The sequence below is a fragment of the Malus domestica genome, chromosome 07 (assembly GCF_042453785.1).
Source record: "Malus domestica chromosome 07, GDT2T_hap1".
Classification (NCBI taxonomy): domain Eukaryota; kingdom Viridiplantae; phylum Streptophyta; class Magnoliopsida; order Rosales; family Rosaceae; genus Malus; species Malus domestica.
In genome coordinates this window covers 33,319,576-33,347,436 of record NC_091667.1, presented here as the reverse complement: position 1 = coordinate 33,347,436, position 27,861 = coordinate 33,319,576, and the positions used below count along the sequence as shown (strand labels likewise).

Below are 27,861 nucleotides of genomic sequence, written 5' to 3'. Positions count from 1 at the left end.
CACCTTCTTCACTGTGACATCTCTGTTCATCTCCGACTCAACTAGGCTCTCCCACCCGACCTCACCATCAAGATAAGACATGCACGTGACTCTATTTTAGAAATAAAACAATATAGCAATTTTTTAAGTTCGATTTTGGAGTAAAAGTTCGGGAAGTTTGTGAAAAATAAAAGTTCAAGGGAGTTCAAAGGTCAAGCAGTTACGATTCGAATAGGAAAGATGTGGGATGAGGGGTTGAGAAAGAGGTTTTTTTTGTGCCGATAAGATCGATTTCAAGAGTTAGGATATCCAACTGGAGAAGCACTTGAGTAGGGGTTGGGAGAGGGAGGTGAATGCAAATATGGAAGAATGGGAGATTGATATGGCTAAGTTGGATATAAGACATGTTATTGCTCGTGGAACTTATGGCATCGTGATGTTGGAGGTAATTTGATTTCCCTGAAGGCTTCAATTCGATTTGTATTATTTTTCTTTGTTGCAATTTTGATGATGTGCATGATTTGTTTGCATACCTAAGTTTTCCATGTTCGAGACTTTAAAACATAGTTTAGTGGCCAATGATTTTCACCAAAGATGAAATGGAATTGAGAAATTTTACATTTTGTTGAGTTGGTAGACAGTAAGACATAATTTATATTTGAGATATTCATCAATTTTCCTCCCAAACTTGTAAGAAACAGTCAATTTCTCTTTTTGAACTTTAGTTTTAGCTAATTACCCTTTGAACATTTATAATTGGCAAATTTTCCTGCTAAAATTTAATTTTAGCCGATTACTTTCTGTACATTTACAATTCGCTGATTCCTCCTCTAGGGTTAGATTTAGGAACTTTTCATCCATCTTGGTCATGTGCACAACACATGGCAATTGTATGAGGGCAAACGGGTAATTTTACCTCTAATGTGGAAAACATATTGATTTTTCTTCTTCTCTTCTGCTAGTTCCTCCATATATCTTTTGTTTGAATTTTACCCCTAATGTAAGAAACTATGAATTTTCTCCATGGTCTTGCTTTTCAGCAACATGTTGGAGTTGTGGTAGCATTTCATTATCCTTTCTTGTGACTTGATTCACATGATCGTCTAGATTCGCCCATTTCAATTCAAGACCCAAAAGTTAAAATCCAGAGGATAATCGATTAAAATTAAAGTTAACAGAAAAATTGGTCAAAAAAATAAAAGTTTCAAGAGTAATCGATTAAAATTAAAATTCAGGGAGAAAATTGACAGATCCTTATAAGTTCAGACGAAAACTTGACCAATACCTCTTTATATTTTTTTCTTCTTTTTCTTTCCAAATGACCAATTTTCAGATTTTTTAAATTGTTTTTTTTTTCAGGTTTTATATAAAAAATAATAATAAATAAAAAACCGAATAAAGGCAAACGGAAGTCAAATCAAATCCAAAAAATATCCGAATTAAACAATAATTTTGGTTCGACAAAAAATAAAACAGTAATTTTACTTCGATTTTCAACAAAAAGGATCGTGGGGCCTGAGGATAAAGAGAGTCCCCAATCAGATAAAACGATCCTTCACTGCGTTTTGAGAGATTTTTTAATATGATTAGCACACGAAGTGGTACATCACGTGTTATTATATAAATAGTCAGATATGTATATTAAAAAGTTAATAACTTAAAACGTACAATTTTTTGTTACTTGCATAGAAACACGTGATATATCATTCGGGTTCAAATCACAATAAAAAATTTCTCCAGCGTTCCCTTCTCTTTTAATATTATCTCTAGGGTTTCTGATCTTTTTTCCATATATGTATTCTTTCCAATCCAATACCACTGTGTCCTTGCTGCTCTTGTTTGGGGTGTTTTCCTGTCTCTTTTCATATGGGCTCTCTATATTCCATTTTTGGAAACTTAATCTAAAATGTTTTTGGGGGTTTTGCTTCTATATATCCTTTTGGGTTTCATCTATAATTTGCTTTATTTAGAACTTCTTTGGGGGTTTTAAAGTAAACCCTCTCCAGATGGGTTTTCTTTGCTGTCAGCGTTCTTCACAAAATCTGTCATCTTTCTAGTGTTGGAGCACTTCTTCAAATCTTTCCCGGGTGCAGGTTGTAAATCTTTTTCTTAATAATTCTACTAAAGAAATCCTTTGGCTAGCTTTTTGAGCTATATATGTGGCATATTTTTACCAATTTCTATAAGATTATTTTTCTTTACTATTACTTATGGTGGTGGATGATGATTAGGCAAAGCGAGGACATGGTGAGAGGGAAGATTGAGATTAAAAGAATTGAGAATGACACTAGCCGGCAAGTGACCTTCTCGAAACGTCGAAACGGCTTGTTTAAGAAAGCTTTTGAGCTTTCGGTTCTTTGCGATGCTGAAGTTGCAGTCATCACCTTCTCTCAGAAAGGCAGGATCTATGAGTTCTCCAGCTCTGAGTACGTTTCTGTTATTAAATTCCTTATATTTAAAGTCTTGAAGCCCCATCTTTCTTTTTCTTTTATATGCTTAATAATTTTATAAAAATAAATAAATAAATGAAACAAACATCATAAAACGTCTACATGTAGTTGTACCAGCTTGAGCTAGGGTGTCCGATGATACAAAAAAATGTTCTACAGATTTTTCGAGCTTTCTATCAATTCTGGTCATAATCAAGACTTGAGAATCTACATATGTTTAATGGATGTACCATATGCATCTTTTTAATCAAGTCTGATATCTTTTTAATCAATATATTTGATCAAGTACATCCCAAAAAGATTTGGCCTCTTTTTTCCTCTATTGACCTAGATGAAGTTCAGTGCATATCCTATGCTACTCCCACTGACCAATTTTGTTCATCACACCGGCTCTAATTGTCTTCCTTCCAGTTAGCATATAGTTGAATGGGACATCAGCAGCCGGTTTGAGTTTGAAACTGGAGGAACCAAACTTATTAAACTTACCCGAAAACAATTGGAGTATTTCCACATAAAATTTGAAAATTCATCCACATATAATGAATTTGCATTTATACTTTACTAGTTTGTTGATGATTGGATGGATGACCAACACCATTTCATTGGAGAGAGTAGTAGCCTGCTCCTTTTACAGTTCTGCAGGAGATTTCATTGGAGATAGTGTAGGTCTAAATAACATTTGTTTTATCTGATTGCTAATTATGGTGATTAGATTTCAAGAAGCTTTTTTTGTCGTTTCTACCAGTTTATGTAGAACTTTTTTCCAGTGAATTGAATGAGATTTCTTGGGGGCTTTTCAACTTTACATTTCCCCTTAAGTACACGTGTAGATGTTTCTCTTTGTTTTAATGCATCTGCATGCTTAAGTTCTGGTAAATTTATCACTAACTATATACCTACGTAATTATTTTGTCCACTTGATCATGTCAAAATTGCTAGCCTGGCCATAGTAATATATGTAGAGGTTAGGATCATGGGACAAGCGTCTTTTGACACACGTTTGTTAAGATACATTTCGTCATGTATTTCAACAATTTGAACATATATATTTTAGTATATCATTTATATAACATCCTTGCAAATAGATGAACACCAAACCATTAAGAAATTCATTTGTAGTGAAGAAAATAGACGAATACAATTATTCAAATGAACACTAAATTTGATCCAATGATCATATGGTTTTGGATTTGGGTTAACCGAATATGGTTCTACAAAGAAACAGTAAATTTAATCCAACTGTCATATGATTTTCGGATTTTGGTATTTTTGGTATACATGATTTTTGAGATAAGACAAAAGATAGACGGTTGGATTGTTGAAATACATTACTAAGTGAGCCCCACAAAAACGTGTGTCAAAATGTGAAACCATATGACCATTGGATTAAATTTAGGGTTTCGTTTTTGTCAATTTTCTTCACTATAAATAAATGTCTTAATAGTTTTAGATTTGTCTAATTTTTTGTAAGGATGATCTATGAATGATGTACTAAAATATAGATAGTTCATATTGTTGAAATACATAACGAAGTGGGCCAAACAAAATGGGTGTCAAAAAAATGTGTCCCCGAATCCTGACCCTATATATATTTTGTCACACGTTTTGTAGGGTCTCTTTCGTAATGTATTTCAACGGTCCAACTGTCTATATTTTAGATCTTACCTTAAAGATCATTTATACCAAAAATCACCCAATATGAAACCATATGACCGATGGATTGAATGATAGTCATTTTAGTGTTTATTTGCAAAACGTATTCATCCATTTTCTTCACTACAAAGTTACAAATGAGTGTCTTAATAGTTTTGAATTTATTTAATTTTTGCAAGGATGGTCTATGGATAATGAATTGAAATATAGATTGTTGAAAAGGTTACAAAATGGGACTCAAAATGTGTATAAAAAAATGGGTGTTCCTTGATCCTAACCCATGGGGCAGATATGTGACCATATGTTATACACATGTTTTGTCATGAGTTTTAAACCATTGAATTACCCTACTTTTAATTGTTGAGATTTTACTTGACATGAAAATTAATTTGATTTTTCCTTAATTACGTGTATATATTTAATACAATTCCCATCTTGTCGGTCTGGTTTTTTTTTTGTCAAATGATAGATTTTGTTAGATTAGATGTTAGATTAGATATTGACGGTGTTTGAACCCACAACCACCATGCCAGGGCTCAACACTTATCTACCAGTGTGGTAAAGGGTCACTTGCATATATTCATATGAATTATATATTATCGTCAGGTGGTGATTGTATTGAATAAGTATAAATATTGTAATCAATCCCTTAAAATTAAGAGAAATTAGAATCCCATACAATTTTTTTATATCTTTTAGACTAAACATTTGCGTCTTTTCGAAATTTGATTAAAGTGTTTTGATCAATAAACAGCTTAGCATTTTCAGTTAATTTAAATTACATATCATTATGTATTTTTTGAAAATAAAATGTTAATTATTATTTCTGAATTTATCCTCTAAGTTGTTGGATGTGTTTTTTTTCCTTATTTAGTGGGATATTAGTTATTAACTCTATTATCTCCTTTTCCAATTATATTCTTTTGATCAAAATAAATTGTTTTGTCCTCCAAACATTAAATATTCTCTCTTTTTTTTTCAAATGGTTTGTTTTTATGGATTTTTTTTTCCAAATCATTGGTGATCCACAATAATTTTTTCATTTTTTTTTTGTCAAACTATTTTTCTTTGCATTTTTTTTACTTATAGTTGTTGACAAACTATTATCAAGTACAACATATTATGTGTATATTATCGCTGGGTATGTTTGAATTAAACGTTGATTGGTATGTTCCTTTGCGGTTTTGGTACGTTTGATTTGGTATACATTGTTGATATTGATACATTATTTTCAGTTTTGGTGCGTTCGATTTTGTACACATTATTTATTGGTACGTTTATACTGTTGTCAGTCCTATTTTTGGTACGTTTGATTTCGTTGGATTTAAAAATATTTTAAATCATTTTGAAAAAAATATATATATATATATATATTAAATCGTAGATAATCATTGCTAAATTGTAGGAAGTATTGTGAAATTAAATTGTATTTATCTATGCTTTTTTTTTTTGGCAATTATCTCCAAAGAGGGAGAGAGTAATCAAAATGCTAGATTATAGGGAATTTTGGTGTGAGGTTTTAAGAACTATGGGGCAATGGCAGGTTATGTAATTTTGGTACAAAAAAATATTAATTCTTATGAGAAAAAGAGTTTAATCAAATCTCTAAAAGACATGAATGTTTAATTTCAAATTTTCAAAATTGAGGCACTTACAAAACATCCCTTCCTTCAGTTTTTTTTGCTCCTCCTCTTTGCGATTTCCATTCTATTCTCTATTTATTTTTTATTTTAAACAAAGTAGGATTTTTCGTTTATTGTATAAAAGAAGTTACATAGACATATTCATGGAGAATTTAGCCCCCAAAAGGTTTCTTAAACTTTTGCTCCAATTTGATGTTTCATAGGTATTTGAGACAATAATGTTCATAGATATGGGAAGAGCACTAGTCAATAATGACCTAGAATAAGTATTTCGAAATGGTTATACTAGACTATAGGCTATATGGAATTTTATATTTGTTTATCCGTTGCCGTATTTTGATGAAAGGGGTTTGTTCATTTTTATTATAACTCATGAATTTGAATGAAATGTACAATAGATTTTATGATGTTATGCATCCAACTTATGAAATATAAAAAATCATGTCGGTTGAATAAAACTATGAGAAAAGGAAAGGAGATGAAAAATTCGATCTTCTTATCCTTAAACTCAAATCCGGTACCCTTGATATCTTATTCCATCTCAGAAATACTTCACAGTCCAACAAAGTTACAAAAATAATTAGAATGCTAGAGAGCATGAGAAAACGAAGAGACCAAAAAAATGAGGAAAGTGGGAAAGGAGAGATCGAAACATATAGTTAATGGAGATAGTTAATGATAAAGAGGGAATCATAATCGAAATGTTCAAAATTGTATTTTCAAATTGTTTAAAGATTAATAATCAAATTAGCTTTCATGTCAGATTACATCTCAACCGTTAAGAGTGAACTAATCTAATGGTCTCAAAATTTGTATTCAAATATTGTGTTAAAAATATAGTGCCACAAATCAGGATAGATGTGTGTGTGTGTGTATTAACTTTTAAGATTGTTGCGTTCCTTTGTTTTAAACGGTCAATTTTTCACAAAGGAAGTACTTATGAATCAGATTATGTTTTCTGGTATTCCTTGACACTTAACGAAAGGAAAACCTGAACCATTGCGTAACATCAAGTATGTATGTATATACATATCTTGTTGTTAAGAGATATTGTAATGAATGCAGCTCTATCTAATTTTATCATTATCTGTTTTTGACCTCTCTATTTCTGGATGCTTCAGCATGCACCAGACTATAGAACGATACCTCAAACATGAAAATGGAGGGGAAACCAACATGGTTGAAGCGGAACAATACGTGCAGGTTAGAAGTTCTATCTTCGAATTTGAAAATCCATCTTTAATTTCAGAGTTCATTATAAAACTTACAGTATCTTGATGTGGTGAATTTTGTCATCGGCCATAATCTTCAATAAGATAGAAGATATAAAATATTGATTCATATAAAGTCTGGAAATTATTATATTAGGGAAAAAAATAAGGAACTTTTATCCTATGCTTGGGCGAAGAACAAGTAGTTTTAAAGTTTAATGAAATTTACCCTAAATTTGTTCAGAATGCATTACAAAAATTAGATAGATAGACTTGAAAGTGAGTAGATGCAATACATTGGAGAGAAGTTTCAAATAACTCCTTGAAACTTGTCATTTGAAATTTTTTTATGTAGTTCCTTGTAATGTATTTGTAGTATTTGATGGTGCTTGTGTAGTTCATTAATAGTATTTTTCTAGTGCATTTTAAACAATTAAATCTAAAGCTCGATGGAAAAATCTCGTGATCCAAACATAGGGTTAGTTTTTTTTGTATCAGTTGAGTTGAGTGACTTGGAAAAGAACCAAGTATCTATGATTTATTTCAGGCTAGAAGCTTTAGAGCTACAGACCTAAAGATTAGAGTCCTAGTCGGCCTTTAAGATTCACAAAAAGTAATTTGACATATCCATTAATGCATGGAGAAAGGGTTGTGAATGACGTCAAAGCATGGAAATAATAAGATTAATTATCATCTAGGCACGAATTAATAAAGAAAGATAATTTAAAATAAAAAAATAAAGAGAATTAATATAGCATTTTACTCAATGAACCATGCATATATGAACAAGGTGCTGTGTCGGAGTAGGATCCTTGTCTCTCAAAGTTCTCCTCACTTGCAGTCCCTTCTTATTTGAAGGGTTACTATTAAGCCACCTCAATGTCTTATGTTGACTTTTTTATAAAGACAGACAAAAGAGGAAAATGAGAGAGACCAACAACTTATCAAAACATGTTTTCCAGTAGCTAATAAAACATCTCTTTCAGCTTTAAAATCAAAACACAACACAACAACAACAACAACAACAAAGCCTTTTCCCACTAAGTGGGGTCGGCTATATGAATCCTAGAACGCCATTGCGCTCGGTTTTGTGTCATGTCCTCCGTTAGATCCAAGTACTCTAAGCCTTTTCTTAGAGTCTCTTCCAAAGTTTTCCTAGGTCTTCCTCTACCCCTTCGGCCCTGAACCTCTGTCCCGTAGTCACATCTTCGAACCGGAGCGTCAGTCGGCCTTCTTTGCACATGTCCAAATCACCGGAACCGATTTTCTCTCATCTTTCCTTCAATTTCGGCTACTCCTACTTTACCTCGGATATCCTCATTCTCAATCTTATCCTTTCTCGTGTGCCCACACATCCCACGAAGCATCCTCATCTCTGCTACACCCATTTTGTGTACGTGTTGATGTTTCACCGCCCGACATTCTGTGCCATACAACATCGCTGGCCTTATTGCCGTCTTATAAAATTTTCCCTTGAGCTTCAGTGGCCTACGACGGTCACACAACATGCTGGATGCACTCTTACACTTCATCCATCCAGCTCGTATTCTATGGTTGAGATCTCCATCTAATTCTCCGTTCTCTTGTAAGATAGATCCTAGGTAGCGAAAACGGTCGCTTTTTGTGATCTTCGCTAAATTGCTCCGGTCATTAGTGTGGATAAGTATATAAATGGATAGAGATAGGAAAGCAAACACAAGATGTACGTGGTTCACCCAGATTGGCTACGTCCACGGAATAGAAGAGTTCTCATTAATTGTGAAGGGTTTACACAAGTACATAGGTTCAAGCTCTCCTTTAGTGAGTACAAGTGAATGATTTAGTACAAATGACATTAGAGTACAAATGACATTAGGAAATATTGTAGGAGAATGATCTCGTAATCACGAAACTTCTAAGTATCGGAGTGTGGTATCCTCTTGACTTGCCTTATCTGTCTCATAGGTAGATGTGGCAGCTTTTCTGGAAGTACTCTTCCTCCATCCAGGGGTGGTATCTTTAACTGGTGGAGATGCACAAGGTAATGTATCAATTTCACTTGAAGCTTACTTGTAGTTTCAGGCTTGGTCAAGCGCGATACAAACCATGTAGTAGGAGTCCCCCAAGTCGCCGAGCTAGGGGATTTGTTGAAAGAGGTGACAGACAAGGTAAGCAATCAGAGCTCCGGCTGATTGTTCACCTTCTCCCCATCTTGCAGCAGCATGAAGGATAAAGAGAAGAAAAATGAGAAGAGATGATATGGGATACTTTTGCTTTTGAAGAAGTAACTTTCCACAGGCTTATTCTTGAACTGAGCTGGAGGGTTTTCTGGTTTCCTCCAGAGTATAAGGCCGACTGAAGAATTTGAGGGTCAAAACAAGTCCATCAAATCTAGAGTACGTTCGACCCTGCTGATATGGGATACTTTTGCTTTTGACAGAGTAATGGATGGATCGGCACGTGTGCTGTTACGCTTGTCTCCACATGCTTCCTTGTATCCTTCGTACTTGCCCTATCTGTTCCTCAAGCAGATGCGGTATCTTCCCTGGCAACATAAGATGTTGAAGATGAGTACTCGAGAGCAATACCAGGTAAGTAATCAGGTAAGGGTTCCAGGCTGTCAGTTCCTGGCTGGGAGCTTGATTTCAAGTGCTGACTGATTGCTCTCTTTCTCCTTGTCTTGCAGGTAAAAACAAGGCCAAAGGAAAAGACAGGGAAAAAGCATGATATGGGATACTCTTGCTTTTAACCCTGATGATATGAGATATTCTTGCTCTAGTATAGCTTGTTTGCAGAGGTATTATCGGGGGGAAAGAAAGCTGAATATTTCGAAAGGCTTCGTTGGGAGTGCCCTCTCAGATATGAGGAAGGGTTGAGCATTTTTGCAGGTTTGCCTGTCCGTTGGGGATGGAGGTCGACATATATAGGAGTCTCCCTAACAACAAGTAGTAATGCTATTACTTTACCCTGCTTGGTCATAGCACGGCAGTGGGAGCTGCCAGCTTCACATGTTTTAACTCTGTCAGAGCACTTTGAAAAAGTGGTATGTGGTATCTGGCTCTCGAGATTCGGAGAACGATGCTTCTTCGATTTTTGAGAAAGCAATCATGGTGGGGGTCTGGCTCTCGAGATTCAGGGAGCAGTGTCTCTTCGATTTTTGAGAAAGTAATTATGTTAGAAGTCTGGCTCTCGAGATTCGGAAGGCGGTGCCTCTTCGATTTTGGAGTAAGCAATCTTGTTGGGAGTGTTTTCTCGGATGTGAGTAAAGGTTGGGCATGTTTGCTAGTCTACCTTGCCACGAAGCACGGAGGTTGACACACAGGGACTTTCCAATTATCCAGCAGTGGTACTGTTCCTTTACCCTTGTAGGTAATAATATGGTAGCTAGACCTTCAAAATTTATGTGTCTAAACTTTGTTAGTGCTGTTTCTTTGCTATTCTTTTACCTTTCTTGGTCAGAGCGATGTAGTGGGAGCTGCAAGCTTCACGTGCTCAACTTTGGCAGAGACTTTGACAAAGTTATCTGTGGTACCCATGAGCTATTGTTGCGTGTGGGAAGTGGGTGATTGAACAGTAAGATTCATGTGCTTTCTACTTCACCAGAAGTCTTCGACAGAATGCCCATAATTTCCGCAAAGCTGAGTGTGCGTGTGACAGGTGCTGACAAGGCTAGAAAAGAAGGTGCCTCTTCGATTTCTGAGATCGGCCCTCGTGGTCTCTGAGCAGCCCAGCTTTTGAGAAAGCGAGCGCCTCTTCGATTGATTCGGAGAACGATGCCTCTTCGATTTTTGAGAAAGCAATCATGCTGGGGGTCTGGCTCTCGAGATTCGGGGAGCAGTGTCTCTTCAATTTTTGAGAAAGTAATCATGTTGGGAGTCTGGCTCTCGAGATTCGGAGGGCGGTGCCTCTTCGATTTTGGAGCAAGCAATCTTGTTGGGAGTGTTTTCTCGAATGTGAGTAAAGGTTGGGCATGTTTGCTAGTCTACCTTGCCACGAAGCACAGAGGTTGACACACAGGGACTTTCCAATTATCCAGCAATGGTACTGTTCCTTTACCCTCTCTTCGATTTTTGAGAAAGTAGTCATGTTGGGAGTCTGGCTCTCGAGATTCGGAGGACGGTGCCTCTTCGATTTTGGAGCAAGCAATCTTATTGGGAGTGTTTTCTCGAATGTGAGTAAAGGTTGGGCATGTTTGCTAGTCTACCTTGCCACGAGGCACAGAGGTTGACACATAGGGACTTTCCAATTATCCAACAGTGGTACTGTTCCTTTACCCTTGTGGGTAATAATATGGTAGCTAGACCTTCAAAATTTATGGGTCTAAACTTTGTTAGTGTTGTTTCTCTGCTATTCTTTTACCCTTCTTGGTCAGAGCGATGTAGTGGGAGCTGCAAGCTTCACGTGCTCAACTTTGGCAGAGAACTTTGGCAAAGTTATCTGTGGTACCCATGAGCTATTGCTGCGTGTGGGAAGTGGGTGATTGGACAGTAAGATTCATGTGTTTTCTACTTCCCCAGAAGTCTTCGACAGAATACCCATAATTTCCGCAAAGCTGAGTGTGCGTGTGACAGGTGCTGACAAGGCTGGAAAAGTAGGTGCCTCTTCGATTTCTGAGATCGGCCCTCGTGGTCTCTGAGGAGCCCAGCTTTTGAGGAAGCGAGCGCCTCTTCGATTTCTGAGATCGGCTTTTGTGGTCTTTGAGCAGCCCAACTTTTGAGAAAGCAAACACCTCTTCGATTTATGAGATCAACCCTCGTGGTCTCTAAGCAGCCCAGCTTTTGAGAAAGCAAACGCCTCTTCGATTTCTGAGCAGGCGCCTCTTCGATGTCTGAAGCTCCGTCGAGTGCAGCTTTTTATAGGGGCTGGCATTAAGTTCCAAAGCACACTTGAATCTCCACCAGTAGAAGCTCCATTCTTGCACTTCTAAGATCTTGATTTGTCCGACCTCTTCTCTCTTCAATACCTTTGAAAATGTCTGGCCCCTCCGACCGTCGTTTTGACTTGAACCTTGTTGAAGAGGCAGCCCCGCCTTCTCCAGACAACATATGGCGCCCATCCTTCGTCTCCCCTACTGGTCCTCTTACCGTTGGGGATTCCGTGATGAAGAATGATATGACCGCTGCGGTGGTGGCCAGGAACCTTCTCACTCCCAAAGATAACAGACTACTTTCCAAACGGTCTGATGAGTTAGCTGTTAAGGATTCACTGGCTCTCAGTGTTCAGTGTACAGGTTCTGTGTCTAATATGGCCCAATGCCTATTTGCTCGAACCCGCCAAGTTGAATCATTGGCGGCCGAAGTGATGAGTTTCAAACAGGAGATTAGAGGGCTCAAGCATGAGAATAAACAGTTGCACCGGCTCGCACATGACTATGCTACAAACATGAAGATGAAGCTTGACCAGATGAAGGAAACTGATGGTCAGGTTTTACTTGATCATAAGAGATTTGTGGGTTTGTTCCAAAGGCATTTATTGTCTTCGTCTTCTGGAGCTGTACCGCGTAATGAAGCTCCAAATGATCAACCTCTGATGCCTCCTCCTTCTAGGGTTCTGTCCAGTACTGAGGCTCCGAATGATCCCCCTCCGATGCCTTCTCTTTCTGGGGCTCTACCGACTGCTGAGACTTCTCCTAAGCAACCTTTGTGAAGGCTCCATCTTGTTTGTTTATTTTGACTCATGTATATGTACATATTTGTAGCTTATCGGGGATATCAATAAATAAGTTTTCCTTCATTTCAACGTATTGTGTTAAATACACCAAAGCCTTCTTTGCTAAGTTCTTTGAATTTTCTTTTGTTGAAGCTTGTATGTTGAAGTTTTCTGAGTGGAGCATGTAGGTTGGGGTAATGTTCCTTTAATTTTTCGAGTGAGGAAAACTTCTCGGTTGGAGACTTGGAAAATCCAAGTCACTGAGTGGGATCGGCTATATGAATCTTAGAACGCCATTGTGCTCGGTCCTGTGTCATGTCCTTCGTTAAAATCAAAACACACTTTAACAAAATATCCATCTGAATATATTTTGGTATCAGTATATGCAACTAATTTTGAATTAATAAAAGTGGCTAATACATGTCAAGATTACAAAATAAAACTGAAATTAATAAGAACAATTGATACAAAATAGCTATGAACTGAATAAAGCAAGCAAGATGGGAATCGTTACCCATGCTGCAAGTGGATAGGTATATCAACTTATAGGAGACCAATTCACTCCACCTGAGTCAAGGTCTCATCTGATCAGTTTCTGGGTTGTTTCCATTCTAACCTCATAGTTGAATACTGATTTCACCGTTTCTTCTCAGTGCTAGGATAAGAAACCAAAACTAAGAACACGCTCTATTACTCGAAGGCATAGAGGAAGCTTAACGGAAAAGGGAACAGAGGAGTTCTGCTATAAATTGTTCCGACAAATATACAGTCTCTTCTCTGATCTCTCTCTATCTCTCTTTCTCCCTCTCTCTCTGAGTTAGCATGAAGGCTGCATCTCTATTTATACTAGAGGAAAGGCAGTAGGTGAATAGATACTGGATGGACCATAACAAACTGCTACGTGCAAAGCCAAGGGGTTTTGTGTCTAGTAGTGTGACACCTATTTCACCTCGTGGCAAATCCATTCTAGCTTCCAACTTGATTAGGACGAACTCAAGCTAAACAGATAGCTTACTCACTTACTTGAATGCAGTAGGTGTCAACTGCTTAAGTAGGGAAAACTCTTTCATCACCACATACTCCCACCTCCTGCTAATTTGGAGAGCTCTCCATGTATCCTACAAATACCCCTTTATCCTTTGACATTCTTAGCATCCCTTTCTTTCATTTGCTCAACAAGAGGAGACCAACATTGAAACATAAATAATTATATTTAAAAAATAAATAAAAATAGATCAATAATATAAATAAAATCCGGGTCTTTTACGATCCATCCTATTTAAAATAAATTTTGTGATCGAAATTTATAAGACCTTACTCAACATATAATAGTAGTTGAAGGAAACTATGAGAATATCCAACCAAAATGGTTGCATAGAGATTACCCTTCCATTTTAAGTGGATTGCAATTTTTTATGTATTGGCTTCCAACTCTAGCGTTTCTTCCCTTTATATATAGTAAAACACTGTAAAATCCACTGATAGTAAAACGGATATATGCCAAAACATAAGTTTTCTTTTCAAGCAGCGATAAAATTGAGCTTGACCCATCAAATAAAAACATAACTAATATCTTTTTCCTTTTCGAAACGAGCAAATGAAAATTTTGAAATGAAACACAAAATTTGCATTTGGAACAAATTATTTTTCTTGTGTACTAACAAAATTATTTTCGAAAACCACTTACTCACACAATTTTGCACGAAACCAAAAGCTCAATCCCAAAGCTTAACTCACAGTCACAACTCTAGTTGCTTCGAACAATAATCTTAGGAAAAACGGTTGTAATTAACAAGCAGTCTAACCAAATTAACCTCAACCCCAGTAATTGGAATTTGAGTGAATCCAGTTTCCAAGTGAAATAGTACTAAGTGTAGTATCCTTAATGGCTTCGTGGTATGACAACATTCAGAAATGTGACCCATCACTTGGGCCCACTATTTAATTATTTTATTCTCACCGACATTGGTGATTTCATTTTACTCATCACATAGCCTGAAGCTATGGGAATGAGGATCAATAGTCTCATCACACAACCAGAAGTTGTATAGGAATGAACTTCTTTATCAATGAATTTTATTGAACTTATCACACAACCAATAATTGTGTATGAATGAAGTTTAATAGATTTATCACACAACCAGAAATTGTTTAGGAATGAAATATAATCTACTCATCACACAATCCAAAATTGTGTAGGAATAACATTTCAGTAGTTCATCATACAACCCTGAGTTGTATAGGAATGAGACACCATGTTTAACACTAACTCATGTAGGAATGAGAATGTCACTTAACGGTCCTTCTTTTTGTTATCCCCAAGTAGGAATGAGTCGCATGTGAATTGGTTCCCTCTTCGAAACATAATCGAACTAATAAATAATTCAATAGATCCAACCTGAACTTTAATTTCCTGTCTAAGAGAGTCTCTTACATCAAATTTCTAAGACATTCCCAACTAGGAATTTTCTAAAAGAGATGTAATGTTTGCAAAACTATGAAAATATAGAATTGCTCTTCTCAGTCATCTGATGGACCCTAAGAGAAACTTGTGCTCCAACCACTATCATAGAATCCATGAAAATTCAATGAATAACATGGAACACATGACTTGAAATATATTTTTTTTCAACTAATTGATTGTACTGCAAGTAACCAACAAGATGTAAGCAAAGCCAATGAAATGAAAACTTTTTAAAAACCCATGGAACTACCTATAACTAGAATACTAGTATCTCACACTGCTATACTCAAATTGACACTACAAGTAAGTATCAACAACTAATAAAATGCAAAGGTCCAGGGACCAATGCCCTAGTTCCTTTTAGTTCAACTTTTCTAGTTGGCACTACAGTTCAATCCCAAGGGTATCTAATTCGTATGGTCTGATACCATTTTGTCACACTTCGACTCGAGATCGGCGGAAAAATTCAAACCCATATCCAGCAGGCAAGCTAAAAAGATAAATAAATAAAAGAAACTCAAAACAGGGTAAAAAAATTATTCCTCAATTAAAAAGAAACTCAAGAATTCTTTACAAGGCTAAAATAAATAAATACAAATTCTAGCCTCACATCTAATTCTATCTCATCCCGTCTACCTTCTTTTGACGGTCTAGTTCGTAAACCTGCATAACAATATAGGGGTTAGCTTTAACAGCTCAGTAGAGACATAACATTATCACAGATATTAACAATACTAAATTAAGTTTCATAAAATGATGTAATTCAGTACCAAATCATTGTCGATAACAATGCAAGAGTGCAATGCAATACTCTTCATCTCTACCTGTTAATTCATATAATAAAACACAGACCTGCACGTCCCATACCGTGCATTTTGCTTCTGCAGTGGTGGTTCGAATGTTCTATTATACAAATTAAACCCCATAACACAACCATCCCAATATCCCCTTTTGTTAGTCCTCTTGCCTAAACTCTTCGTCACCAACCCAGAATTATTCTAAAAGAAATTATGCACTAAAGGCTCGTCTGAAACTTGGTACTTACTAAGAGTTTGGCTCAACTACAAAAAATGTCTTTTCCAACTACCCTCCTTTCCAATTTCGTTCTCAACGCCGTAACTACTGCCACATGACACATTATCAATGATTCACAAATACTTTCATTTTAGATATCATAGTATATTCTCAATCAAAAGTAATTCATAGACAACTACAACACAGTCATCCAGCGAAACAATGATGTACACATTTCCAATTAACACTCCACAAGAATTATAGACCAATGAGATAAACAATAATAATAGTATTCCACGAAATTTAATAGAATCAATCTCCGTAAAGATCTGCTGTATTTCTCCTACCTAGATTCCAAAGAATTGCTCCAACTCTCTATTACAAGAGTCCACCACCTTGATCAAGTCCTATTTCACAAATGTAAGACAATTACTAAACGCATGACATGAACTTTAATCCTAATTAAAGTAGCTGGGATTACTAATTTAACAACACCCAATTGAAATATAAATATGCATGCTGTCTTCTTGGTGTATAAGCTGGGTGATGAAAAATAGCCTTGGCCAATAGTCAGATAAAAGCCTGTTTTATGAAATTAAACATATTAAACCACACATATACATGCATTATGTAATCGTTTCCAACTTCAGACATGGTTTATTCGATATACTATATACATGGACATATGCAGATAGTTTGAAAAATGTAAAAACCAGCTAGGTTTAGTTGAAGTACATGCATACACACACACACACACATATATATATATATATATATATATATATATATATAGGGTTTAGGGTACCAACTCAACATACCGACTTTATTTGATATAGGATTTAAAAAGAAGGGACCAACAACTTATCAAAACATGCTTTCCAGTAGCTAACCAATCCATATAAAACATCCCTTTTCAGCTTTAAATCAAAACACACTTCAACAAAATATCTTTCTGCATATATTTTGGTATCAGTATATGCAACTAATTTTGAATTAATAACAATTAATAACAGTGGCTAATACATGCCAAGATTACAAAATACACTGAAATTAATAAGAACAATTGGTACAAAATAGCTATGAATGACTAAAGCAAGCAAGATGGGAATCGGTACCCATGCTGCAGGGTGGATAGGTAAATCAACTTATAGGAGACCAATTCACTCCACCTGAGTCAAGGTCAAGGTCTCATCTGATCAGTTTGTGGGCTCCCTCCCTCCCTCCAAAGGGCTTTGTGTCTTGTAGTGTGACACCTATTCCACCACGTGGCAACCCCATTCTAGCTTCAAACTTGATCAGGACGAACTCAAGCTAGCAGATAGCTTACTCACTTGCTTGAATGCAGTAGGTGGAATGCAGTAGGTGTCAACCGCTTAAGTAGGGTAAACTCTTTCATCACCACATACTGCCACCTCCTGCTAATTTGGAGTGCTCTCCAAGTAGTCCTACGATACCCCCTTATCCTTGGACATTCTTAGCATCCCTTTCTTTCATTTGCTCAACACGTGAAAACCAACATTGAAACATAAATAGTTATTTAAAAAAAAAATATGTAGTCATAAAAATAGATAAATAATATAATTAAAATTCAGGTTTTTACATGTCCGCATAGATTTTTGGTAAGATTCTCAAAGATTCATGTAGTGTAAGTTTTTTTAATTTTTTAAAATATCTTTTATGATTTTTTAGAGTTAGATTAATCTTGACAGTTGAATATTTCAATTTATTGAAATCAGATGCGCCACAAAATGCCACATAGTGCAAAAGCAAAATATTTTATATTTTTACCTTTGAAAATTCGACGGTTGTAGTCACATGAAATTATAGCTGTTTGACAACGTGGGGTGGGCCCCCTTGTCAGCTGTAGACATCGGCATGATGTCGCCATCACCACGTGGTCCCAAGCCCTGGTTTGAGTTGGCAGAGCGGCCAATTGGGCTGCTGCATTTCACACTATTGCCTCCCTTTTGTTTTTTTTGTTCTACCAGTGGAGCAACATTTTTGGGTCTAAAGGCAATTGAACTCAATTGCAAGCGCAATTTGGGCTCTCGAGTTATACTCACAACAAAGAGCAACAAAATCTTCATTATCCAATAAACGAGTGTTATCTTTAATAATATTATAAACTTGTCTGTTGCTTGATTCTGGAGTGTAGAAACTTGAACTATCACATCAGTCTAATCTCCATTAGTTTTAAGGTGCTTTCCATAGTTTTACTTTCGAGATTAATAATAATAGAAGAAAGTAAAAACCCCTTCGATTACATATCAAAGAACTAATAATATTGTTAAAACTAATCCAATTACAGATTTGTCACTAGCCAATAAGTATTGTTCTGTGTGTGAGAACAACAAAACTAATAATATTATAATTTAACAACTCTACATTATTTGATCCGTGAACTGAGGTACCGTTTGGTACGCAGACGGGACGGGACAGAACAGGACGAAACAGATGATGTAAATATTGAAAAAGATTAGGAGAAATTTTGTCATAAAATGTTATAAATTTGTGTTCCACGGATGTGGAACGGGTCGTTCCGGGGGAAGAGGTGGAACGAAAAATCAGCCAAATTTCGTCTCATGGGACAACCCGTTCCACAGTTTTTAGGCGCACCAAACGTGGGACGGAACGGCTCGTCCCGTCCCGTCCCACGTACCAAACGGTACCTGAAAGAGTGAAAGAGTAGGCACCATAGTGTAAACCATCATAGGTTCTTGAAGAAGAAGATTATACAGATACAAGAAAGAATGAAGAAAGAAAGACAGAGAGAGAAGTAGAAGAATTAGAGTTTAGAGAGAGAAATCAGTTATTCAATTGTACTATTCTTTTCTTATTAGTTACAATGATTTGTTACAAGCTATTTATAATATCCCTTTGGTAGCTTACACTCTAAGTCACAACATAACCAACTCAACTAACTTCATACTCATTTGACACTTGTCCATTTCATAACCATTGGATCTTAGTACTCCTAACATCCCCCCTCAAGCTCAGGGGCAGAGAATTTGAGCCTGAGATTGGCACAATGAGTCTGAAAGAGAGGAGCAGACAAGCCTTTTGTCAGTATGTCAGCAAACTGCTCGGTTGAAGACACAAAATGAACCTGCAATTGCTGTGTTGCGACCCTCTCACGAACAAAATGCACATCAACCTCTATGTGTTTCGTTCGCTGATGTTGAACTGGATTTAAAGTCAGTGCTATAGCAGATAAATTGTCACAAAAGAGGACCGGCTTTTCTATAACTGGAATATGCAGAAAAGCCAACAATTGGTTGATCCAATCAAGTTCAGCAGCTGTAGTGGATAGAGCCCGATATTCAGCTTCTGTGGAGGAACGAGAGACAGTATTTTGCTTCTTGGATGACCACGAAATAGGATTAGAGCCCAAAAATACAACCATTCCAGTGGTGGACCGGCGATCATTAGGATCGCCAGCCCAGTCTGCATCACTATATGCAGTAATATCCAGGGAACCCTTGACATAATGAATACCACAACCTTGAGTAGCTCTTAAGTACCGAAGGATCCGTTTAACTGCCATGAAATGAGAGTCCATAGGGTGCTGCATAAACTGACAAACCTGATGTACTGCAAAAGCGATGTCAGGTCGAGTAAATGTCAAGTAGTGTAAAGCTCCAACTAAACTTCTATAAAGAGCCGGATTATTAAAAGGTTTCCCATCATCTTTGAGCAATCGGTTATATGGCAAACAGGGAGTGGCACATGGTTTAGACAGCAGCATTTCAGACTTAGTTAACAAATCTGTAACATACTTATCTTGAGAAAGAAACAGGCCATCCTTCTTTTGCAAGATTTGAATCCCTAGAAAATAATGTAAAGGACCCAAATCTTTAATATCAATTTCCTTAGCAAGTGACTGAATAACCTCAGTAATTGCTGTAGTTGCACTGCCAGTAATAATAATGTCATCCACATACAGAAGTAAAATGACCACAGAACTGTCAACCAGTTTCACAAACAAAGAAGGATCAGTATAAGTAGATGTGAACCCCAAAGATGGTAGAAAGGAGGTAAATCTCTCATTCCAGGCTCTAGGTGCCTGTTTCAATCCGTATAAAGACTTATGTAATCTGCAAACATAGTCCTCATGATGAATATCAACAAAACCAGGTGGTTGGGCCAAGTACACCTCTTCATGCAAAATACCATGAAGGAACGCATTTTTCACATCCAACTGTCGCAATGACCAACCAAAGTGTGCTGATAAAGCTAAGACTAACCACACTGTTGTTGGTTTAACAACCGGACTAAAGGTTTCCCCATAGTCAATCCCTTATTCTTGATTAAAGCCTTGAGCGACCAGTCGTGCCTTATACCTCCCAATGGACCCATTAGCATTCTTTTTTATCTTAAACACCCATTTGGAACCAACTAAATTCTTATGTTTTGGTAGAGGAACCAAAGACCATGTACCCTGAGAGTGTAATGCAGCAATCTCCTCTTTCATAGCCTCATACCATACTGGAGTCTTTAAAGCAGATTTATAAGTGGCAGGTTCCACTTGAGTCCAGTCAACACCTCCATTGTCATGAACAGCCGCAAGAAGAGCAATCTTCTTAATAATACCACTTTTAGATCTTGTCTGCATGGGGTGGAGGTTAACAGGAGGTATGGAGAGAACCACTTGCAATTGGTCAGGTTGGAATTCAGGTACCACAGGGAGTATGGAAGACAAGGGCTGTGTTGGTGATGTAGCAATGGATTGACTGCAACCTGGAGATTCTGTATCTGAGATTGAAACTGTCCCTGGATGGGTAGTAGACCCTTCTGAGATTGGAATAGGTACAGTATTTGGCATGACATTATTTGATGAGGAATTCATATGATAGTCATGGTGTGGGAACACAAGAACATTATTGTGATCTGGAACTGGACTTGGGGTTTGAAGGACTGATGGCAGTGTTGAAGAAGTAGAGTGATGTGTAGTGTGAAGAAACCGATAAGGAAACTCTGTCTCATCAAAAATGACATGTCTAGATATATAGATTTTGTTTTTAGTCACATCATAGCAGATATACCCTTTATACTTAGATGCATACCCCAAAAATACACATTTGGTTGTTCTAGGGTCTAGTTTAGTGTTGGTGTAAGGTTTTAACCAAGGATAACAAGAACAGCCAAAAACTTTCAGATGTTGGATCTCAGGTTTTGAATTATACAGCAATTGGAATGGAGACTAGTTGTGTAAAGAAGGAGATGGCATCCTGTTGATTAAGTACACTGAAGTTTGACAAGCAACGGACCAAAACAGGGATGGTAGAGATGCAGTTTGTAACAAAGTGATAAATGTTTCAATGATGTGTCTGTGTTTCCTTTCGGCAATGCCATTTTGTTCGGGTGTATGAGGACAAGACACTTGATGATGGATGCCTTTATCAGATAAGAATGTTTGAAATGCCTTACTAACATACTCACCACTACCATCACTTTGAAGAGTTTTAATGGAGACTTGAAACTGATTGAGAATAAAATTGTAAAAGGCCCTAAAGATTCCAAAAACATCACTTTTATTGCAGATAGGAAAAATCCAGGAATATTTTGTACAATGATCAATGAGAGTGACATAGTATTTGAAACCGTCAAAAGAAATACACGGAGCAGGCCCCCACACATCACTATGAACAATATCAAAAGGTTTGACAGACTTGACTAGGGAAGAAGAAAATGGCAATTTGCTAAATTTGCCCTCTAAACAGGTCTGACACAGAGATGGGTTTGTATCAGTAACACAGAAAACATTTGACGATGTAAGAACCTGAGAAACTATTGAATTTGAAGGGTGACCTAATCTCTTATGCCAAATACTGTGAGGAACTTGCTTTCCCAGAAAGGCTGCAGGATGTCCTCTGAAGCTTGCTGCAGGAGATGTTGAAGAGATGATGGGGTACAATCCATTGTTACACAGCCCTTTGTAAAGTATCCTCCCTGTGACTTTGTCCTGAATCCAAAAAGAAAACGCATCAAAAATCAACCAACAATTATTATCCAGACAAATCCTATGCACAGACAACAGATTTTGAGACAATTTTGGTACATAAAGAACTGAAGTAAGTTTAATAGGCTGTTTTGAAGTTCTGAGAAGTGTAGAACCAATATGAGATATTGCTAAACCTTCACCATTCGCTGTTTGAATTGTCTCATGTGATGGATATGGAGTTGCCAAGGAGAGATTACTCAAATCTGAGGTCATGTGATTATTGGCACCAGAATCAGTAAGCCATACTTGTTGCTGGGATGGTGCAGATGGCACTGTCACTGTGAATGGAGAATATGGACCACTAGGTGTTGCAGCATGTAGAGCATTGAGTTGAGGATTAGAATTCTTTTGAAAACATGTGTCTGCACTGTGATATTGATTTCCACATATAGTACAACCAGAAGGAGCACCAGAGTTGCGAAATCTGCAAGTATCCGCAAAATGGTTGTTCTTTCCACAAATTTGACAACCCTGTACAGAGTTTGTATTACGAAAATGACATGTTGATGCCATATGATTGTGTTTCCCACAGATTTGACAAGGTTGAGACAGAAATCCATAATTGTTTGATCTTGGTGGTGAAGTACCGAGGATTCCAGGAGCAGGACTCGAATGAAAATTCTTGTAATTGCCATACTTGGGATTGAAGTTAGGAGTGAACCGATTCCTGCCTTTGGTATTATTGAAAGACTTGTATGCAGTCGAATTCGGACTAGCATGGTTATTGTTACAATAATTCCCAGAAAAAGACTGATTCTTGGAAGGTAAACCATTACTTTGAGCCATTAATGCAGACAACACAGGTGAATGAGAACAATTTTCAAGCAAAGTTTCTTCAGCAAGTAATTGAGATCGAAGATCTTTCAGTGATATCACACTCTCCCGACCCCTGATCACAGACCTTATGGTATTGAATTCAGCAGGCAAACCATTTAGTGTAAGAATCACAATGTCATCATCATCAAAGAATACACCAGCAGCAGACAACAAATCTCTTGCTTCCTTAATTTTCTGCAAATATAATGTGACAGAATCAGTACCCTTCTTTATTGTCTGAAGTTCGGATTTGAGTTGGAAAATACTCGTTCTTGTGACTGTAGAAAATTGATCTTTAAGACGTGTCCACAATTCTTTGGAGCTAGTACTTCCAATGACACAAGAAACTGCAGCAGGAGATAGAGTCGCAGTGATCAATTGCATTAATGCCTTATCATGCATCTTCCATATAGTGTAGTCATCAGAAGGAATCCGTGTAGACGAATCACCAGACAAAACTGCAGAAGTAGCAGAGGAATCTTGACTGAATTGAGCAGGACACGGCATTGAACCATCAACAAAACCAATGATGCTATGGCCTTCAAGGAGCTGCATCTGAAAATGCCAAGCCAAATAGTTCGTCTCGTCCAATTTCACATTAACCGAACTGGAAACAGATGAAATCAACGAAGTAATCGGAGACTGTAAGATCTGTAACTGAGCTGCTGTTACCATTGTTGCAAATTGTAGAGAAATTCCAAAGAATCTTGACTGACATCAAATCACAAACAGTTGGTATGCACCCTTTAACGAGTGAAGAACCAGACGAAGATTTGCAGAAAACACCCCAATATATCAGAAACACGATCAACAATAACCCAATATTCCAGAAAACCAAAGCAAAAGAAAAGCAATCACAGTAGCGGAAGCAATCGAAACCAAGATCGACAAAACCGGCAAGCGTTTTACGCTTGTTCGGGCGATGATACCATGTAAACCATCATAGGTTCTTGAGGAAGAGGATTATACAGATACAAGAAAGAATGAAGAAAGAAAGACAGAGAGAGAAGTAGAAGAATTAGAGTTTAGAGAGAGAAATCAGTTATTCAATTGTACTATTCTTTTCTTATTAGTTACAATGATTTGTTACAAGCTATTTATAATATCCCTTTGGTAGCTTACACTCTAAGTCACAACATAACCAACTCAACTAACTTCATACTCATTTGACACTTGTCCATTTCATAACCATTGGATCTTAGTACTCCTAACACATAGATGTTTCTTTGGTTCTAGTACCCTCCTAGTGAACTGAAAGAGTGAAAATGTAGCAGTAATAGTTGTTGGGTGGTGCTATCCACGTAGGCATTTTTACTACTCTTAATTTCGTCAGTTGGATCAAATAAATAGAAGAAGATCAATAGTAAAAAATTAACAAGAGTGCAAAAAGTAAAAATAGGTGTATGAATAGCACTATCCTAATTGTTTTCTTTGGTTTTAATATATATACCCTTTTTTATATGGTATGAATCTTTTTAGCATTGATGATTTCTAACGTAAAAAAAAATAGCATTGATAATAAAAAATAATTTCAAGATTTGAGGCAAGCAAATTAGAAAGGAATTTATAAAAATGTGGTTTTTTTAGCATTTTATTTTTGTTATATATATGAAAATTCAATTAGTTAACTATAGTTAAACCGCTTAAATGTGGCGCACCGCTCACCACCTAGTAAGAGTAATGAGGAAATTCGGACCCATTTGTTCATATTAGCTTAGACTATATTCGTTTTTACTAGGTGTGCTAGAGGAACATGGTGTAATAAGCAACCACCCCTTGCTTGAACCCCAATGAAGATATAGCTTTTTTATTTTACCTATTTTGATTATAGTCAGGGGGCATTTCTGGGTGGTTTATGTGCCCTGGAATCTGTCGTATTTCCAGAGGGCATTGGAAAAAGGACTGTTGTGTTCTCTGGAGGCACAGATGCACCAAGCTCAACAGTCTACTTTCCTGTAAGTGTTTTTTAGATCACTTGCCTGGGATGGTTCTTAACTTCTTATCGCTTCTCTTCCTACTTGCTTCTGCTAGGCACCTTTCTTTCCAATACTAATCCAGAACTAATTGTTTAAGAGATTCTCTGTGGCAATGGTTGGAAATGGATCATACAATGATGAGAGCAGGAACCTTGTGTTGGTATATGGTCCAGCCCATGATCAATGTTCTAGATTATTCTAATAAGCAAGTGAGGTGGCTGGAGCATGCTAGACAATTCTAGCATATTATTAAGTTGATGGAAGAAGTTAGAGAGTACTAGCTTCCTTGGCTGCAAATGGAAAGATCTAGAAGCTACAAGTTTGTGGCTAGTCTAGAATTATCTATGCAAGAGGTTTGAAGAATATGCTAGAAACTAGTAGGATGCTAAACCCTCACCTATAAATATGAGTGTGATGTTGTAGTGAAGTAACCAATTAAGAACCAAGTGTGAGTAGCAAATGATCAATTCCAAAGCTAGAGTTCCACTCCAAGAGTGAGAGTGAGAGTGTTCCACTACACATTGTGAGTGAAGTTTAGAGTGATAGAAAGTGTGTGTCATACTTTCTTGTATCCATCAAGTCTTGTCTTTGGCTTGGTAAGACTACTCTTGTTGTACTCATTTTTTTCATAATAGTGAAGATTGATCCTTGTTTCGTGGACGTAGGCATAAATTGCCGAACCACATAAATTCTTGATGTTCATTTTCTACTTTACCTTGACATTCTCTATCTTGTAGTACCGACATTCCTAACACCTTACATGTGCTTATAAGTAGTTGAAAAACTCTCCATATTTCCAATACCACACATGCTCCATGTCACACAAGTTGTGTTGTCCATGTGTTAGGCTTAAAAATTTTCACACGTGAGGGGGCATGTTGTGAATGAATACCACATTGATGAGAGAAGAGACATTGCATGTGCTTATAAGTAGTTGAGATACTACTCATATTGCTAATTGGTTTTATGTTGAAACTCCATTTCTCCATCAACTGTGTGTTGTAATCTACGTATGTGCAAATCAGTACTATACATACACACAATTGTATTTGTTAATATGTATATTAAGATTGCTGGGAAGTTTTTTGGATTTTGACCTTCCTCGTCTTATTTAAGCATCATCATTACTTTACAATATTGACACCTGATAGGCTGATACATGCTTATCTAACGAGAAAGGAAAAAAGAAAAGAATCTGGGGAGGGGGCTTCAAGTTGTTGATTAGGTTACTATTAGCAAATCCTTTTACACCTAAGCATGTTTCCATGCGTTTGTACTCTATAGGAGAATTATATATCACATTTCACATTGTGTGTACTCTTTAGTTGTGACTGATGATGATTGTTTTAAGACAATTTTGTTACATGAAGTGATTTTCGCATTGCTTTTGACTTTCTGCACTCTCTTTTGAATTTTCTTTTATTTATTCAATAGCATAAAAAAACGTAATGCAAAAGGTCAAAAGGCGAGTGATTTCTTGATAACACTAACCTCATATATGAGACAAGTTCAGGCTGAGAAAAACTAACTAATCTGCATGCATGCAGCACTTGAAGCATGAATCAGCTACTATGGCCCAGAAGATAGAGATCCTAGAAGCTTCTCAACGGTTTATGGCTTAGTTTTGATCATCTTCTCCAGCACTTTTGTACTCAACTGATGTTTCAGGTTTTCCTAAACTCTGAAATTTGTATGTCGTAGGAAGTATTTGGGAAATGGTTTGGATTCTTGCTCTGTTGAAGAACTCCAAGAGATCAGTAGCCAGCTGGAACGAAGCTTATGCAACATAAGAGAGAGGAAGGTATTTCAGCTAATGATTAAACTTCCATTTTCCTCCCACTCTTATCAGTTAAATGGATTTTTATTTTCCTTTTGAAATTTTACTAACTTGGAAGTGATTCCAGGCTCAATTATATATGGAGCAGGGGGAACAACTTAAGGCAAAGGTACTCATTTAATTTAGTGCTACAAAACTATTACGGTGTTGTTATTAGCATTTAAAAAATGTTATGCTGCATTTATTATATAAAAATTCTCGAAGGAAATGGGCTAAAATGATTAATAAAAAAGCAAATCCCAATTGTTGAACTAATGAAAATTAAATATCGATGACATACTGAAAATTTATCATTTCAACAATTGTTAAACTAATAAAATTTAAATACTCAAAACATGCTGAAAAACTGATTTTGCCAACAATTGAGATGTGAAAATTGATTTTTTTGGCCAATTTTCCAATCTTCTGTTATGAATTAAAAATTTAGAGTGCACTTTTTTTAGTGTCTCAATATAACAACTCTCTAACCATTAAAATAATTTGTAGAGCTCTATACATACATTGTTCAACTGCTTCACTAGTTCTGAGTTCTAACCATCTTTCTCTCCTCTAAAATCAGGAGAGGTTCCTGTTACAAGAGAATGCACAATTGTGGGAAGAGGTAAACGTTTTTAAATCCTTTTGAACTGATTCCATTTAATTACTAACAACTCCGTACTGTGCATGACGTTTGAGGCGATTTGGTATCCTGATTTCCATTATGATTTCTTTTTTCTAGTCTTTCTTGCTTCCCTCGTTTATTTATCTGTACAATGATGATATGATCAGTGTCGTGCAAAGCCGTGGATGGAGTCTTCAGGTCAAGAAGAAAGCGCTTCTGCTTCTGCAAGCTATGAAAAAGCAGGAGCTTCTGCTTTTGTAAGCAACTGGAGCCAAAGAAGCATGAGTTCTAAGGTGGAGACCGAATTGCTCATTGGACCGCCAAGAGTGAACTGTTATTCGCATCCCAGTCTGAAGTCAGTATCAGATAAATAATAATGCATGTCAATCATCTCTAAAGACAACGCCATAAAAATAATATAAACAAGAAAATAATGCAATGGAGGCCTATCTTTGGTGGCCATGCTCTCAGATCAATAATAATAGTACGGTAAAAAATTACAGATCATTTTATGTATATGCTGAAAGCTTCATGTTGTAGCACCATATTATTTGCTTACAATGTATGAGCATGGCTGAGGAGGGTGAA

The 27,861-nt window shown here is 36.7% G+C and overlaps 1 protein-coding gene across 2 annotated transcripts; it reads left to right on the top strand.

The window, feature by feature from the left end:
• The first annotated feature begins 1,928 nt into the window (after positions 1–1,928).
• Positions 1,929–27,861, top strand: LOC103439695 (MADS-box protein AGL42). 2 transcript variants are annotated; one of them, XM_070824974.1, is made up of 8 exons: positions 1,929–2,072; positions 2,211–2,405; positions 6,847–6,928; positions 26,383–26,444; positions 26,537–26,636; positions 26,740–26,781; positions 27,232–27,273; positions 27,441–27,861. In XM_070824974.1, the coding sequence occupies exons 2-8, from the start codon at positions 2,224–2,226 to the stop codon at positions 27,645–27,647; spliced, it is 717 nt and encodes a 238-aa protein (XP_070681075.1). In that variant the 5' UTR covers positions 1,929–2,072; positions 2,211–2,223; the 3' UTR covers positions 27,648–27,861. The 2 variants fall into 2 exon arrangements, with proteins under 2 accessions (XP_070681075.1, XP_070681074.1); XM_070824973.1 differs by lacking the exon at positions 1,929–2,072 and having other exon boundaries at positions 2,203–2,405.

Excerpts from the sequence above, each read along its gene's own strand:
- LOC103439695 (XM_070824973.1), top strand. The coding sequence starts at position 2,203 with ATGATTAGGCAAAGCGAGGACATGGTGAGAGGGAAGATTGAGATTAAA. Across the intron at positions 26,637-26,739 it reads GCAACATAAGAGAGAGGAAG|GCTCAATTATATATGGAGCA; the intron begins GTATTTCAGCTA and ends AAGTGATTCCAG. Across the intron at positions 26,782-27,231 it reads GGGAACAACTTAAGGCAAAG|GAGAGGTTCCTGTTACAAGA; the intron begins GTACTCATTTAA and ends CTCTAAAATCAG.